Genomic DNA, 16,764 nt, shown 5'->3' on the forward strand with positions numbered 1-16,764 from the left:
GGCTTCAGTTGGTGCTTCTAGGCGTCATAACTAAATCTACACATTCTCACACTTACCTCTTCAATGGCCCTGGAAAAAAATTTTTAAAGCTACTAATGACAGCTAGAGTCTTTTATGATCCTCAATTATACCATTCTTCATTAGGTATAGCATAGATTTTAAAGAGCAGGGGAAAAAACTGCTTTTCTTCTATGTCTTTAAGGGCATTGTTTTAAAATTGTTTTCATAAAGTTTCTGGATTTGTTATTGTTTGTTTTGATATATTTCATTTATTCTGTATTAATGTGATTAAGAATAAGCTCTATATTCCCTGTTGGAAAGATATACCAGAATTTTTTGTCAATTCATTGCAAATTTTCTGGTTTTTTTACATGTTCTTCAGGAAATCATTTTGATAATTAATATAATAAATCTACTAAAAGCTGAAAAATTGGGAATGCCAAGATTTAAAGAATTCAAGATAACTTTCCCCTAATTGTTAAAAGTACTTAAGAAAATTCTTTCACTGTTGTTGAAGCAATTTTTGAAATTCAGCCCTGTCATTGCTGTTTTGAGAGCTCTTTTATCTCTGGGACTGGGTGGCCATAAATGCCAACCATCTCAATAAATCATGGAAAGTTTAGTTAATCAGACTATTTGCAAGATGTCCCAGTGGGTAGACTGAGGTGCTCCATGGTGTTTTCTACCTAGCATCATTCAGACCAAATCCTCCTGCTCTTGTTCCCTAGGCTTTACTATATCTTTTAAGTGTAGTCCAGTTTTATGATAATTAATGTTTAAATCAACCTTGAGATGAAAGGAAGCTAGTAAACTATCATTAGCTGTTATTTTTGTTTCTTCAACCCCTATGATTTCTCCTTACACATTTTAAAAACTCAAAGAAATTGTGTCATTATGAATCATCATTTTACTACATTTTTTATGCTGGTGAGTACAAGGAAGATCTTTAGCCCTGGAAGCCCCCCTTCTTATTTCACTATCTGGAACCAAATTCATCTCTGGGGAAGGAACAAGGCTGGAACAATTTGCTGCACAGAGATTAGAGCTTCTCCTCCTGCAGGCAGGATGTCTGTGAGCGCTGCAAGGCAGCGACCTCCAAACCCCGGTCTTCCTCAGAACCATCTGGTTCATATGATAAAAATACTGATGCCTGCACCCCAAGCCCAGATACCTTGCTTCAGTTGGTTGAGGGTGGGAACTGAAACCAGCCTCATCAATCAGATGATTCTCTGTCTGGTTTTCTTGCATATAAGAGGTGACATCAGGTTTGAAAACTTGGTCCCCATCTGATCCAGTAAAAGCCAGTGCTTTGAACACACAGTTAATATATGTATCTGTCATCCAGAGGATAAAACATGGTGTTCTACAGTTGGTGAGTATAAAATATTTTAGTTATCAGAATAGGGAACATTGCATAGAAATGACAATGAGGAAAGGTCTTTTGTTTTTCTTGCCTGCAAAACAGGTACTAAATCGTGATGACAAGCTCATTTGCAAAACAACTCTCAGAGGATTTGTCAACAGATACAAAAAAACAATAGTTTTAAATGCTGATTTTAAAAATGTGTTCACATACCTTTTCTAAACAGGACTTTTTTCAGGCTTATATTCATATACTGTGATGACTCTGTGAGCCTCCCAAGTGGCTCAGTGGTAAAGAATCTGCCTGCCAATGCAGAAGATGCAGATTTAATCTCTGAATCAAGAAGATCCCCGCCCTGGAAAAGGATATGGCAACCCACAGCATTCTTACCTGGGAGATCCAATGGAAAAAGGAGCCTGATAGGCTACAGTCCGTGGAGTTGCTAAGTCTGATGTGACTTAGCAACTAAATGACACTGTGATGACTCCATAGGCCAAAATTTCTCAACCTCAGCATTATTGACAGTTGGGGTTGGGATGTTCTTTGAGGATCCATCCTGTGCACTGTCAGATGCTTATCAGCATCCCTGGCCTCTACCCCTAGAGTAAGACTCCTATAGTAGTGACATCCAAAAATGTCTCTAGACATTGCCGGAAGCTTCCTTGGGAGATGAAATCACTCCCCTCTGAGAAGAATTGCTCTAGGAAAATCATGTTAAGCTTAGAAGATTCAGGATTTTGTGATATAAGCTGAAAGAGTAAAGGTGGCTTTCATAGTAGTGGAATCAGAAAAGACTATATGATCATTGATACTGGTTAAATTAAATAGCTATTTAGAAAGAAAAAATAATACACATTAAATACCTACTCATACTGAAAAATAAATTTCAAATGGTCCAGAGTTCTAAGAAAAAAATATTGTGAAAATATTGAAAAGAATATGAAATGTATTTGTATAACCTCAGTACAGAAAAACTATCTTAAGATTCAGAAAATCCAGAAACCCAAAGTGAAAACCTCAAGAGACTTAACTCGTAATATCTTAGCACTTCTGCATGATGAATTAATAACTAAAGAAAGGCACTGCAATTGAAAAATTTTAAAGAGAAAATATATGTAATATATATAGCAAACTGATGACAAATATCCATAGAAAATTAAAAGCCCAGACAAATTGAAAAACACAGAGAAAACAAGCTAATAATTTGCAAAAGCAATTCATAAAGGAAAAGCAAATACCCAAAACATTTTAAAAGTCTCATTTTCATGGAAGATTGGAATTGATATATATATACATACTACTGCTGCTGCTAAGTCACTTCAGTTGTGTCCGACTCTGTGTGACCCCATAGATGGAAGCCCACCAGGCTCCCCCGTCCCTGGGATTCTCCAGGCAAGAATACTGGAGGGGGTTGCCGTTTCCTTCTCCAATGCATGAAAGTGAAAAGTCAAAGTGAAGTCGCTCAGTCGTGTCTGACTCTTAGCGACCTCATGGACTGCAGCCCAGCAGGCTCCTCCGTCCATGGGATTTTCCAGGCAAGAGTACTGGAGTGGGGTGCCATTGCCTTCTCCGATATATACATACTACTATATATAAAATAGATAACAAGTAATAGCACAGAGAACTCTACTCAATATGCTGTAATGGCCTATATGGAAAAAGAATATAAAAAAAAAAGAATGGCTATTTGTATATGTGTAACTGATTCATGTTGCTGTACACCTGAAACTAACATAACACTGTAAGTCAACTATACTCCAATAAAAAACTTTTTAATTTATACACATGATACTGTATTATGGACAAAAAAGATAGCATTTATTATTTTCACCCAAAAAAAGAACAAGTATATTAATTGTGTTCAAAAATTTTATATCCATACTAAATTTTCTCTCCTTAATTATAGATGCATTAACTCTACCATGATGATAGAAAAAAAAAAAGGTCTCAATTTCATTATAACTTAAGCCAATGGAGGAATTCCCTGGTGGTGGCCCAGTGATTAGGACTCGGTTCTTTCAGTGCAAAGGGTCTGGGCTCAATCCCTGGTCAGGGAACCAAGATCCCATAAACTGTGTAATGTTGCCAAAAAAAAGAAAGAAAGAAAAAATTGCAAACTAAAATTACAATGAGATGTCTTGATCCCATCATACTGGCAAAATTTAAAAGATTTACGAAGTGCAGAATGAATGAAGGAAGATGTGAAGAAACAAGCATGTTCATGCCCTGTTAGGAGAACTTACATTAATTTGGTCTCTTGAAGGCAACTAAACAGTAGCTATGGAAATGTAGATGGTATACTCTGACCCAGTATTTACATCTATAAATCTTTTCTATAAAAATACTCTCATATGTGCTCACTATAGATATATATATATACACATACATATAACAAGGGTAATTGCATGGTACTATTTATAATAACAAAACTTTACAAACAAGCTGTAAGCCATCAACAAGGAATATTTGGCACAACACTCTATCTTGATACATACAGTGTCAGTCAGTTCAGTCGCTCGGTCATGTCCACCTCTTTGCGACCCCATTGACTGAAGCATGCCAGGCGTCCCTGTCCATCACCAATTCCCGGAGCTTGCTCAAATTCACGTCCATCTAGTTGGCGATGCCATCCAACCATACACTGTAGCTTTATGCAATGTTTACATTGAATGAGATAATTTAAAATATTGAAGTGAAAAAACCTTTTATATGACAGAGACTCCCAGAGCTGTATATAAACATGTAAATATACACATGTATGTAAATAAATTTATTTATTCATGTAAATAATGTCATGTGTATGTATAATTATCAACATAATTATGCATATAGGTAAACTTATAAAAAGTGTCTTAAAATATACACATCAAACAATCAGTAGGAATTAATTCCAGGAAGAAAAGCAGGATATACATCTCATCCTATGTGTTTCGTAGTGTTTTAGGTTTCACCACAAATATTGTATAATTTTTAAATTAAAGTGATAAGATTGAACTAAATGATTTCAGAAATGTGTAATTTTGGCTCTAACAACCTATGCCTTAATTCTGATTTAGAAATTAATTTGAAAACAAGCCACGAAGCTTGAGTCCATATCACAGAATCCTTCAAGGAAAAGAAAAAGAGAAAGGAAAGACAGTTCTCTAAGCAGACACTTCATGCTTATTCCATTTGCATACATTTCCCCATTTATCCTGCTAGCATCTCACTTCTACTGAGACTCTGAGAGGCTGAGAGGTTTAACAAAAATCACAGGGCCATGTGATTTCCCTGGTGGTCCATTGGTTAAGATTCCAAGCTTTCACTGAAGGAGGTGAAGCTTCAATCCCTGTTCAGGGAACACATTTGTCCCACATGACAAATGGATGAATGGTGTGGCCGAAAAAATAAAAAATATCACAGGACCAGGACAGGATGGAGTTGGGATTTACACTTGGACCAGTCTGTGGGGAATACAATTGTTGCTTTCTATATCAGATATCTCATAGTTTCACTGGTTGATGAAGAAACTCTGGTTTACCTTACAAATATCAAATCAGAGCACAGAGGGCCACAGCTCCAGGGGAGAAGCACTGTGTGCCCCTGATGGGGCCGGCTCTTGCTGCCTCCCTAGCTCCCAGCTCTACCTGGGTGTCTGCGATCAGTCCCAGCCACGACACAGGCCCCCGCAGCCGATCCCCACAGCCGGCCCCCGCAGCCGACTGTGTGCTCAGCCTCACCTCCAGACACCACTGTTGCCTGTCTCAGTCCGTAACGGCTGGCCCTGCAGGCACTTCAGACACTGGACCTTTTGAGGGCCCCGAAAGCCCCTGTAGTCACAGAGGAGGGCAACACTGCAGCACTCACCAAGGATCACACAGTTGTCAATGCTATGGGTCCTAGCAACCGGAGCCCAAGAGACATCATTCCTCACTGGACCCAGAGCCGCCACACACTCCTGCACTTGGTGCCCTACACAACTAGCTCTGAGGTCACGGCACACTTCAGCATGCCACCACTCACAGGTCAAAGTCATCCTTTACCAAAATCAGATCATGAAGTCTGGAAGAGATGACTGTCTCCAAATACAGACACCAATACAAGGCTTTAGGGATCATGAAGAATGAGGAATACACTAAACCTCCAGTAACTCCCCCAAAGAAATGGAGACCCAGGAATTGCCCAACAAAAATTATAAATAATTGTTCTAAGGAGGCTCAGCCAAAGTAGAACACAAATAAATAATTGGATGGTATTGAGAAAACAATATGGGACCTCCCAGATGCTCCAGTGTTTAAGAATCTACCTTCCAATGCAGGGGACTCAGATTTGATCCCTCACCAAGGAACTAAGATCTTGCATGTTGCAAGGCAACTGAGCCCACATCACAGCTAGAGAACCCCTTGCACTGCAGTGAAGACTCAGCACAGCCAAAAAGAGAATAAAGAAAGAGAGAAAACAAGAATAAAATGAGAACTTCAACAAGGAGATAGAAAACATTAAAAAAGCAAACAGAAATTTTGGAGCTGAAACAGAAACTGTGTACACATCACTGGAGTCCTGGAAAAGAAAGAGAAATTCTCAAACCTGGGGACAAATTTGGAGGCATCCAAGTTCATGAAGCTAGTAGGTCAACTCAAAATTTTTATTCAAAATGACCTTCTCGAAGACACTTTATAACAAAACTAACAAGAAAACAATAGAAAAGATTGATAAAGCAATAAATTAATTTTTTGAGTAGGAAATCAAAATTGACCAACTTTTAGCCAGGCTAAAAAAAAAGGAGAGATAAATAAATCTAGAAATTTAAAAAGGCAACACTCTAGCTGGTACCACAGAAATACAAAGGATACAATGAAACCATATGAACAATTACATGTCAACAAATTGGATAACCTAGAAGAAAGGGATAAATTCCAAGAAACATGATGTTAACAGACTAGTACTGTATATTCTCAAATTCTCTGGAACTTCATCAGGTGATAAGTTTAGGGTATGAATATTTATGAACTCACCTAAACAGATTATACCTTCTATAATACGAACAACCTCAATATAGTACCATGGTTATTTTTAAACCTTCTAATTTTCCTTGTGCATAAATATCAACATAAGTACATTCTGCTGTTTGAATAATGTTTAAAATATTTTCCCCAAAATTAAAAAAAAATTTTTTTTAGATGTTTATTTATTGGTGGTGCCAGGTCTTCGCTGCAGCCCTCAAAATCTTCTGTCTTCTTTGAGGCATGTGGGATCTTCATTTATAGCATGCAGGATCTAGTTCCCTGACCAGGGCTCAAACCCAGCCTCCCTGCATTTGGGGTGTGGAGTCAGCCACTGGACCAACAGGGAAGTCCCCCTAAATTTTTAAAAAATTAACTACAACTAATTTTAGAGTTTAATAGCTTTATTTTAAAATAAAACAATTTAAAAGAAAAGAATCATCACATATTGATTAATGCAGCTAAGTGATACTTGGATCTTGTGCATGCTCAGTCATGTCCGACTCTTTATGACCCAGGAACTCCTCTGTCCATGGGATTCTCCAGGCAAGAACACTGGAGTGGGTTGCCATGCTCTTCTCCAGCGGGGATCTTCCCAACCCAGGAATCAAACCCTCATCTCTGGTGTCTCCTGCATTGGCAGGTGGATTCTTTACCATTGTGCCACCTGGGATTAATGCAGCTGAGAGACAGTGATTGATCTCAAAATGAGAATTATACATTTTCAGGTATGTCTGACAAATGGGAGGGCAGATAAACCAAAAGAGCATTTGCCAGGTGGCCCAGAGTCTCTTGTGAGATAACTCACGTTGAGAGAAGGAATAGGGCCTCTGTTTGTACAAGAGCTTTGGTCATTTGATCATAGTGTGATCCTAACAAGAGCACTGACTTGGGCCTTCAGGCACATTTCATGGTATAACCTTCACTGGATGTGGGGTTTTGGATTATAGAACCTGAATGAATTATTTTAATAAAACTCTATTTAACTTTGGGGGAAAGCAGTGCTTGAGAGCCCTTTAAACTGCAACGCAAACAGAAGAAAGACATTCACTCCTGGTGGTGTGTTTTTTACATTCTTATGTTACTGGCATATGTGTGCGTGTTTGTGGGGTGTAAGGGGGTTCTGTTTTGTTTAACTGATCAATGTAACATTTATTTATTTTGCAAAATAAAATTTTAGTGATCCATGGGGTCACTAAGAGTCAGACACAACTGAGCAACTTCACTTTCACTTTTCACTGATCATTTTCATAATTTTTACACATAGAACATCTATAGATAATCACCTTCTATTCACTTTTTTCCTAGTTTTTCCTTAACCTGTCTCCTATTTGACCTGTTGCTTTTTATATAATTTTGATATTTAATAGATTTATGGGTTGTATACACTAGGGGAGATGTATTTTCTTAGTTTCAAGGTGTCAGGGTACTTCAAATCATCCTTCTTTATATGTTGAGATTGTAAATACATATATATATTTAAAAAGATCAGAGTTCCTTGATAGAAACCTCTAAAGATAAACCTCTCAAAATAAACAGTTCCAAGTGCAAGGTCACACTGGCTCATTTTGTGATGCTGCTGATGCTTTCCATGAGCGGTGGGTTGCTCAGGTGTTAAGGGCATTCTTAAAATTCTGCAGTGGAGAAGAACTATAATTATTTCACATTTGTTCAAAATGTAGCTCTTTGAGCTGGACTTTGCCTGTCACTTTCTTGCTTCCAAAATGACAGTTGTGAGTTCATAAAGTCACCCAAGAATTTGATAAGCTGAATTGAACTCTGAATTTTCTCTACATTGAAGTGAAGTGAGGTGAAGTGAAGTCCCTCAGTCATGTCTGACTCTTTGCAGCCCTATGGACTGTAGCCTACTGGGCTCCTCCATCCATGGGATTTTCCAGGCAAGAGTACCGGAGTGGGTTGCCATTTCCTTCTCCAGGGGATCTTCCCGACCCAGGGATCGAAACCAGGTCCCCCTCATTGTAGGCAGACTCTTTACCGTCTAAGCCACAGGGTAAGCCAAAGGGGAGAACAGTTTCTAAAGGCTGAAAAAGAGGTAGTGTTGGGGGAAAGTGGTCCCACTACCAAAAACATAGGGTTTTCTTCCAAAACTAATCAGTTTTTCGTATCAAGTCTTTCATTTATACATCCATACAGTATTCACATGTAAATTATGTGAGAGTTGATCTTCCCTGAATATACTGGAACAATGGGAGATTGGTCCCAAATTTATAATGAAGTTATTGGGAGTCATTTTGAGTTTTAAATCTAGAGAGAACTTTTAAAGAGACAATTCATAGAGTTTGATATAATTGCTTTTGATAGTAGATGCAATTTTGTCCCAGAGAAAGCAATGGCAACCCACTCCAGTACTCGTGCCTGGAAAATCCCATGGGTGGAGGAGCCTGGTAGGCTGCAGTCCGTAGGGTCGCTAAGAGCCGGACATGACTGAGCAACTTCACTTTCACTTTTCACTTTCACGCCTTGCAGAAGGAAATGGCAACCCACTCCAGTGTTCTTGCCTGGAGAATCCCAGGGACGGGGGAGCCTGGTGGGCTGCTGTCTATGGGGTCACACAGAGTCAGACACGACTGAAGCAACTTAGCAGCAACAGCAGCAACTTTGCCCTTGAATGTGGAACATTGAAATGTTACATTTTCTTCCCATGTATTAATAATCCTCAATGATGAATTAAAACACCTGAATTTTATTTCTGGCCTTGCCACAGTCTAGCTAGGTAATGTTGGGCAAGGCTTTTTAACATATTTTCCCAAATGAAAATGACAGGGCTGAATGAGAGTTTCTTTCCTTCTGACTGTATAACTTTTTGAAAACTAATTTACTGTGTTAGTTTCGAGTGTACAGTAAAGTGGACTGTCCGAATGGACTTTCAGCAAAGTGGATTCAGATTTTTCTATTCTTTTCCAGATTCTTTTCCATTATAGATAATTACAAGATAGTGAATGAGGCATTCTGTGCTAGACAGTAGGTCCTTGTTGTTTTCCTACTTCACATACAGTACTGTGTATATGCAGAAGGCGATGGCACCCCATTCCAGTACTCTTGCCTGGAAAATCCCATCGACAGAGGAGCCTGGTGGGCTGCAGTCCATGGGGTCGCCAAGAGTCGGACAGGACTGAGCGACTTCACTTTCACTTTTCACTTTCACACATTGGAGAAGGAAACGGCAATCCACTCCAGTGTTCTTGCCTGGAGAATCCCAGGGACGTGGGAGCCTGATGGGCTGCCGTCTCTGGGGTCGCACAGAGTCAGACACGACTGCAGCGACTTAGCAGCAGCAGCAGTGTGTATATGGGGCTTCCCCAGTGCCTCAGTAAAAAATCCGCCTGCAATACAGGAGACAAGAGTTCAATCCTTGGGGTGGGGAGATCCCCAGGAGGAGGGCATGGTTACCCACTCCAGTATTCTTGCCTGGAGAATCCCATGGACAGAGGAGCCTGGCGAGCTACAATCCATAGGGTCGCAGAGTCGGATACAACTGAAGCGACTTAGCATGCACACAGTGTGTATAAATCTGGCTGAATGACATTTTAAAATCCTAAAGTGTCGACAGTGGGAACCCAAGTTCTTTTCCAAAATTTTATTTTGCAGAACTTCAGCGTGAGCTCAGTGGGCACCAAGGACTTGGGCTCTGCAGCATTGGGCACCCATTCCTCTTCTCTCTTCAGTTCAGTTCAGTCACTCAGTTGTGTCCGACTCTTTGCAACCCCATGGACCACAGCACGCCAGGCCTCCCTGTCCATTACCAACTCCCGGAGCTCACCCAAACTCATGTCCGTTGAGTCGGTGATGCCATCCAACCATCTCATCCTCTGTCGTCTCCTTCTCCTCCAGGGTTCAGTCTTTCCCAACATCAGGGTCTTTTCAAATGAGTCAGTTCTTCACATCAGGTAGCCAAAGTATTGGAGTTTCAGCTTCAGCATCAAGTCCTTCCAATGAACATTCAGCACTGATCTCCTTTAGGATGGACTGGTTGGATCTCCTTGCAGTCCAAGGGACTCCCAAGAGTCTTCTCCAACACCACAGTTCAAAAGCATCAATTCTTCGGCACTCAGCTTTCTTTATAGTCCAACTCTCACATCCATACATGATCACAGGAAAAACCATAGCCTTAACTAGATGGACCTTTTTTGGCAAAGTAATGTCTCTGCTTTTTAATATGCTGTCTAGGTTGGTCATAACTTTCCTTCCAAGGAGTAAGTGTCTTTTAATTTCATGGCTGCAATCACCATCTGCAGTGATTTTGGAGCCCAAAAAATAAAGTCTCTCACTGTTTCCACTATTTCCCCATCTATTTGCTCTCTTAAATTAGGTCAAAGCTTACTCTTAGCACACATCAGATCTTTAGTGGCGGAGATGTTGAGACTGGTCCAAATAAGAGCTGCAAGCTCACCTCCTCACGTCTGACCCAGGCAGCCCAGTGGGTGAGGCTGAAAGTGTGGGTGGGTATTTACTCACAGACTCACCATTCCTGTTTTAGCTTTAGTTCCTTCACCAACCACATTCCAAAAGTCTCTCATTTAGTGTGGCTGCTGGTACCTCAGTTCTGAAGCTTTGATGTAAAAGCAAACAAATATTTTACTTTAAATAGTATTTTTTCTTAAATTCCAACACATTCTTTACTTACAATGACAGTAAGACTATTCTCCTGCTTTGCTTAAATATTAGTTGGTTAAGGCATTGCTCAAACAGTTGGTTGAACTGCGACATTTAGTTCATGAGAATAACTAGGCTGCAACTCACTTTAGTTATTGCAGATGATTTAATTACCAGATATCCGTCAAATTAATCTCTCAGCTACTAACTAGTGATTACAACCCCAAATAAAACTCATCATCTATTTAGCTGAGCTAGTTAGAAATGACCTAAACATGGAGGATTCAGTCTTCCAATCAATGTTTTTACTCATCACTGAAAATAGAAAATATCTTAAAATTTTTTCCACATTTTAAGTAAAAATGCTTATCACTACATTGACCTTCAACCAAAGGACAGTGATCACTAAAGCCCTAGAATGTGACTGTAAAGTTTTCTGCAGACTTCATATCTTTCTACTTAACAAAATAAAGGTAAGATAAGAAATAGGAAAAAGTTCGTTTGTACCTTTGTTTTAGTTTCCACATATAAGTGATATCATACACTTGTCTTATCTATGAAACAGAAATAGACTTACAGATGTAGAAAATAAACCTATGGTTACAAAGGGGTAAAGGGAGAGAAATCGGAATATTGGTATTAACATATACACATTACTATACATAAATATAAAATAGATAATAAGGGCCTGCTGTATAACACAGGGAATTCTACTCAATACTCTATGATGACTAATATGGGGGAAAAAATCTAAAAAAGAGGGGATACACGTATATGTATAACAGATACACTTTGCTGTACATCTAAAACTAACACACTATAAATCAAGTTTATTCCAATAAAAAATTTTTTTGAAAAAAAAAAAAAAAAAATTTTTTTGAAGAACTAGGTAAAAAGAAAATGATGCTTCCTTCCTATGTTCATATTGGGCTTCCCTGATGGCTCAGTGGTAAAGAATCTGCCTGCAATGCAGGAGACCCGGGTTCAGTCCCTGGGTTGGGAAGATCCCCTGGAGGAGGGCATGACAACCCACTCCAGTATTCTTGCCTGGAGAATCCCCATGGACAGAGGAGCTTGGCGGGCTACAGTCCATGGGGTCAAAAAGAGTCAGACACGGCTGAGTGGCTAAGCACAACCAGGTTCATATTACCTGATGGTGAACAGAGATTTTTATGGGTTGTATCAGATGCACTTAATTGCAGGTTGCATCAGAGAAAGTTCTTTCTACACACCAATTCATGTGATGGAATGGGAGGAGCCAGATAGTATTGGGACGCTCTGGATGGTGTTTCCATTCTACTTTATGTTCCTTCATTCCTATCAACCAAGCTTATTTAATATGCTTTGGAATTTGGAGAAGAAATTATAGCTGGCAAACATGTGAAAAAGTTTTTAAACCTAGAGGTTCTTCTGACTTTAGAATCAGTTGCTATATGACCAGGAAGAGATAAATGCAGGTGTTGAACCATGCCAAAAATCTTGTCAAGAGAATGGATTGTTTCATACAGAAACGAGATGTGGCTTCTGATCCTGGTGGCCCATTTGTTCCAGAGAAATGTGAATTCAGGACATATGCGAACTACCACTGTGGACCCAGAAGCATTCATGAATATTGTAAGTCGGGATTTTCCATGTTTGGGGGAAAGGAAGTACCTTATGTGCTTATTGCTTACAACTGTATATTATCTGCACTATGTATCATATTTATATGTGGTGGTGATTTTTGCTAGTAGAGCATAGTTGTAAATTAACATATTGTCCTGAATAGAACACTAAGCTGGGTGTGAGTGGATATGGGCTCACCTCGAACAGTTTTGGTAAATTCAGGCAAATAATTAAATCCCTTTGAGCTTCAAATGCAATTTAACTTTTTCTTGAATTCTTAGGTTCATCCTATGAGCTGTTAAATCATTGCAGTGTCTTGGGTCAAGCTCAGAGCTATGATTATTTCCATATCATCTGTACTAATTATATTCCTCTTCTACTTTTTCCAATATTAGAAAGATGTTAGACCTCCTTTCTTACTCTCAGGACAGCCCTTTTTAGTAACATTTTGTGCCATTCTAATCTATTTAATCCTAGTTTGAACTGGTAACTCTGTTGACTGGCAATAAAAGGACCCTTATGAATGATAGAGAGGTCTTCCTGTCAGTAAAATTCATGAATGATGTGACCTCTCTAGGCATCCCACAGAATTTTTTTTGGCTTCTGCTCACATTCTTAGCTGAATTTTAATAACATTCATGGTATAGTAATACTTATCCCACAGCAGACATTGTGATGAAAGCTGAAAAGGTATTATTTCATCTTCACTGTCCTATGCTATAGATATGACCATCCTCATTTTCGCAATCAAAGAACTGAGATGAAAGAAGTTAAGCAACTCAAATCAGCCCCATCCCTGGTAGGTGGTAGAACTAGAATTCAAATCTAGGCCTGCCTGAACACACAACTCATGATTGTAACCACTCTGCAACAAATCCTCCCAGGGAAGAAGAGGCTGCCTCCAGCTGAGTAAGGTCACTCTCTGTAATGTTCATGCTCCACAGCTTTATCATAGACTTAATATACCTTTATACAGATTTAAGATGCTTTTTACAGAAACTTCCTTGAATGAATTCTAAAACTCTAAATTACAGAAACTTCCTTGAATGAATTCTAAAACTCTAAATAGGCTATTGAAATATTCTGAATCTACACACATGCAAATACTAGGAATGGGTTGCCATTTCCTTCTCCGGGGGATCTTCCCCACCTAGGGATCAAACTCTCGATTCCTACATTGCAGGTGGATTCTTTACCACGAGCCATCGGAGAAGCCACATAAATTAGTACTCTGAAGTACTTCTATTCTACTTCATTTAATTTATATGAGAGATTATAAGAATTTTCTATCTTAATTTGCCTCTCCATGTACAATTCTCCATGCCAAGTCCAATTGAATGGATTTTAGTCTTCGGGCTCCTGAAGCCCGAGCGTTGTGTAGGTGCTAGGCACACCCAGTAGGTGAGGCCCAGGGAGATTAGCTATCTACAACTAAAGAGATTCTCTTCACTCAACAACCCAGAAGAATCTGTATAGGAACTTCTAAGGGCCAGAAGGATGTCTCCTAAAGATCTGGCTCAGTGATAAAGAATATGCCTGCCAATGCAGAAGACACAGTAACACGGGTTCAATTCCTGTATTGGAAAGATCCCCTGGAGAAGGAAATGGCTACCCACTCCAGTATTCTTGCCTGGAAAATGTCGTGGACAGCAGAGCCTGGCAGGCTACAGTTCATGGGGTTGTAAATAATGGGACATGACTAATTGTCTGAGCATATACACACAACAAATTCATATGGATATAATTTATCCTATATTTTGGTATACAACTTGCCTCACTCAAGTATTCTTCCAGCTAGTGTTAATTGAGCACCTGTTAGGCCTCAATACTGGGCTAAGCACCAAAGTTAAATCTAAGCATATCAAAGCCCTGAGTTCATGGAGTTAACAATCCAGCAGAGAAGACAGACACTCAATTATTAACCACAAGAGCAGTGACATCAAAAAAGAAAATGTAAAATAGAGAATTTAAGAACGTTTTTCTGAAGAAAGATTTCTTAACCTGAATTCTGAAAGATGAATAGGAGTTACTTGAAGGGGTAGGGGTAATTTTTAATTACAGTAGCAGCTAATGCTCTTTAAGTCCCTACTATGAACCAGTCAATCTTGTTGGTGTCACATGTGAATTATCTTTTTACATTCTTTGCAATAATCCCACAGAATGCAAACTATTGTACGTGCACGTCTGGGTGCTCAGTTGTCTTTGAGATCCCACAGGCTGTAGCCTTCCTCTGTCCATGGGATTGTCCCAGCAAGAAAATGGAGTGGATTGCCATTTCCTCCACTAGGGGATATCTTCCTGACTCAGGGATCAAATCTGCATCTCCTGCATTGCAGGCAGATTCTTTACCACTGAGGCACCCAGGAAGCCTGAATAAACTATTGGTGTAGCTAATTTATGAACAAATAAACTGAGCAATGGGGGCAGGTTAACTAAATTTCCTAAGATCACAGTTTATATATTAGTCCAAGAGTCAGGATTTAAAAACTCAAGCGGTGGGACCCCACAGCCTTTCCCTTAACTACTACGCCCTTTTATCCTGTATACTACACCGGCCACTTTGCACCTGGCTTTCTCCTCTCCTGTTCCTTTAAAACCAGCAGCTAATAGGAATAATTCCCTCCTCCTCTAAGTAATGACAATGGGCAGAAACTGAGGATACTTAGGAGATTTGGCAGCTTTATATTCTACAAATGCATTGGAATTACCTGATTCCTAACCTGAAGTGAGTCAGTAATATTTAAGTGCCCTGAACGTTTCTGACACATGCTCAAGTTTTGGAATAAATGTTCTTGTCCAGTGGTTCTCAAATGTTAGAGTGCATCAGAATTTCCTAAGAGACTTGTTAAGACCCAAATTGCTGCACCCTATCCTCAGAGTTTCCAATTCAATAGGTTTGAGTGGAAACTGATCATTTTGTGTTTCTACCAATTGTCTAAGTGATGCTATGCTCTTGGCTCAGGGCTACCCTTTAAAAACTATCCTTCTAGTTCAATCCCCACATTAAAGATAAAGAAAATGAGAACTGGAAAAGGTTTACTTTTTTTAAAAAACAATAATCTAATTAGCTAGTGAGAAGCAAGGAATTTCTTGTCTATTTCTTCCATGCTCAAGAAATCTACTTTTTACTTTATAATCATTGAGAACATAACCACACAGAACTGAACTAAAAAAAAATTTTTTTTTGCTTTTTCTGTAGAGTGAAATCATCCAACATAAACGTTATCCTTGTGAGGAGTATGAAGTCTTAACAGAAGATGGATATATCCTTTCTGTTAACAGGATTCCTCAAGGCCTCGTGCAACTTAAGAAGACAGGTATGATTTCCCCTATATTATCCCAACATCGCAGTCTTCCCTACAGTAAAGAATTCCTTGTGATTTGAGTATGTAGAAAGAAACATGGATTTTTGGTACAGACTGGGCCCATTATTCCAGCCAAAAAGTGGCTTCAGCTCCTTCTTAATTCCCATCACCACTGCCCCACTCCCAATTATCTCAAATAAACAGTGAGGTATGGTTTTTTGTGGGTTTTTTGGCTGTGCTGAGCACACAGGCTTTCTCTACTTGCAGCACACAGGTTTAGTTGCCCCTCAGCATGTGGGATCTTAGTTCCCTGACCAGGGATTGAAACCACATCCCGTGCATTGAAAGGAGAATTCTTAACCACTGGACCACCAGGGAAGTCTCTAAACACAGAATTTGCTTTTCAAAAAACACCTTCAAGAAAAGTTTATTTTTTATCCCTTCTAGTAATTAATTCATTCCCCCCAATCCCTCCTATATAAATATTCTAGAATATCCCCTGATGATCTCTTAAATCAGATCAGATCAGATCAGTCACTCAGTCGTGTCCGACTCTTTGCGACCCCATGAATCGCAGCACGCCAGGCCCCCCTGTCCATCGCCAGCTCCCGGAGTTCACTGAGACGCACGTCCATCGAGTCAGTGATGCCATCCAGCCATCTCATCCTCTGTCGTCCCCTTCTCCTCCTGCCCCCAATCCCTCCCAGCATCAGAGTCTTTTCCAATGAGTCAACTCTTCGCATGAGGTGGCCAAAGTACTGGAGTTTCAGCTTTAGCATCATTCCCTCCAAAGAAATCCCAGGGCTGATCTCCTTCAGAATGGACTGGTTGGATCTCCTTGCAGTCCAAGGGACTCTCAAGAGTCTTCTCCAACACCACAGTTCAAAAGCATCAA

The 16,764-nt window shown here is 39.6% G+C and overlaps 1 protein-coding gene across 1 annotated transcript in view; it reads left to right on the top strand.

Annotated features, from left to right (window-relative positions):
- The first annotated feature begins 12,426 nt into the window (after window positions 1-12,426).
- The window catches only part of LIPM (lipase, family member M), a 20,466-nt gene continuing 16,128 nt past the window's right edge, over window positions 12,427-16,764 (top strand). Inside the window, exons 1-2 of the mRNA XM_010838490.1 lie at window positions 12,427-12,573; window positions 15,764-15,881. Of these exons, the coding sequence (XP_010836792.1) occupies window positions 12,427-12,573; window positions 15,764-15,881 (265 nt within the window). The remainder of the gene's footprint in view (window positions 12,574-15,763; window positions 15,882-16,764) is intronic.

The sequence above is a fragment of the Bison bison genome, unplaced genomic scaffold (assembly GCF_000754665.1).
Source record: "Bison bison bison isolate TAMUID 2011002044 unplaced genomic scaffold, Bison_UMD1.0 scf7180017864097, whole genome shotgun sequence".
NCBI classification, from domain to species: Eukaryota; Metazoa; Chordata; class Mammalia; order Artiodactyla; family Bovidae; genus Bison; species Bison bison.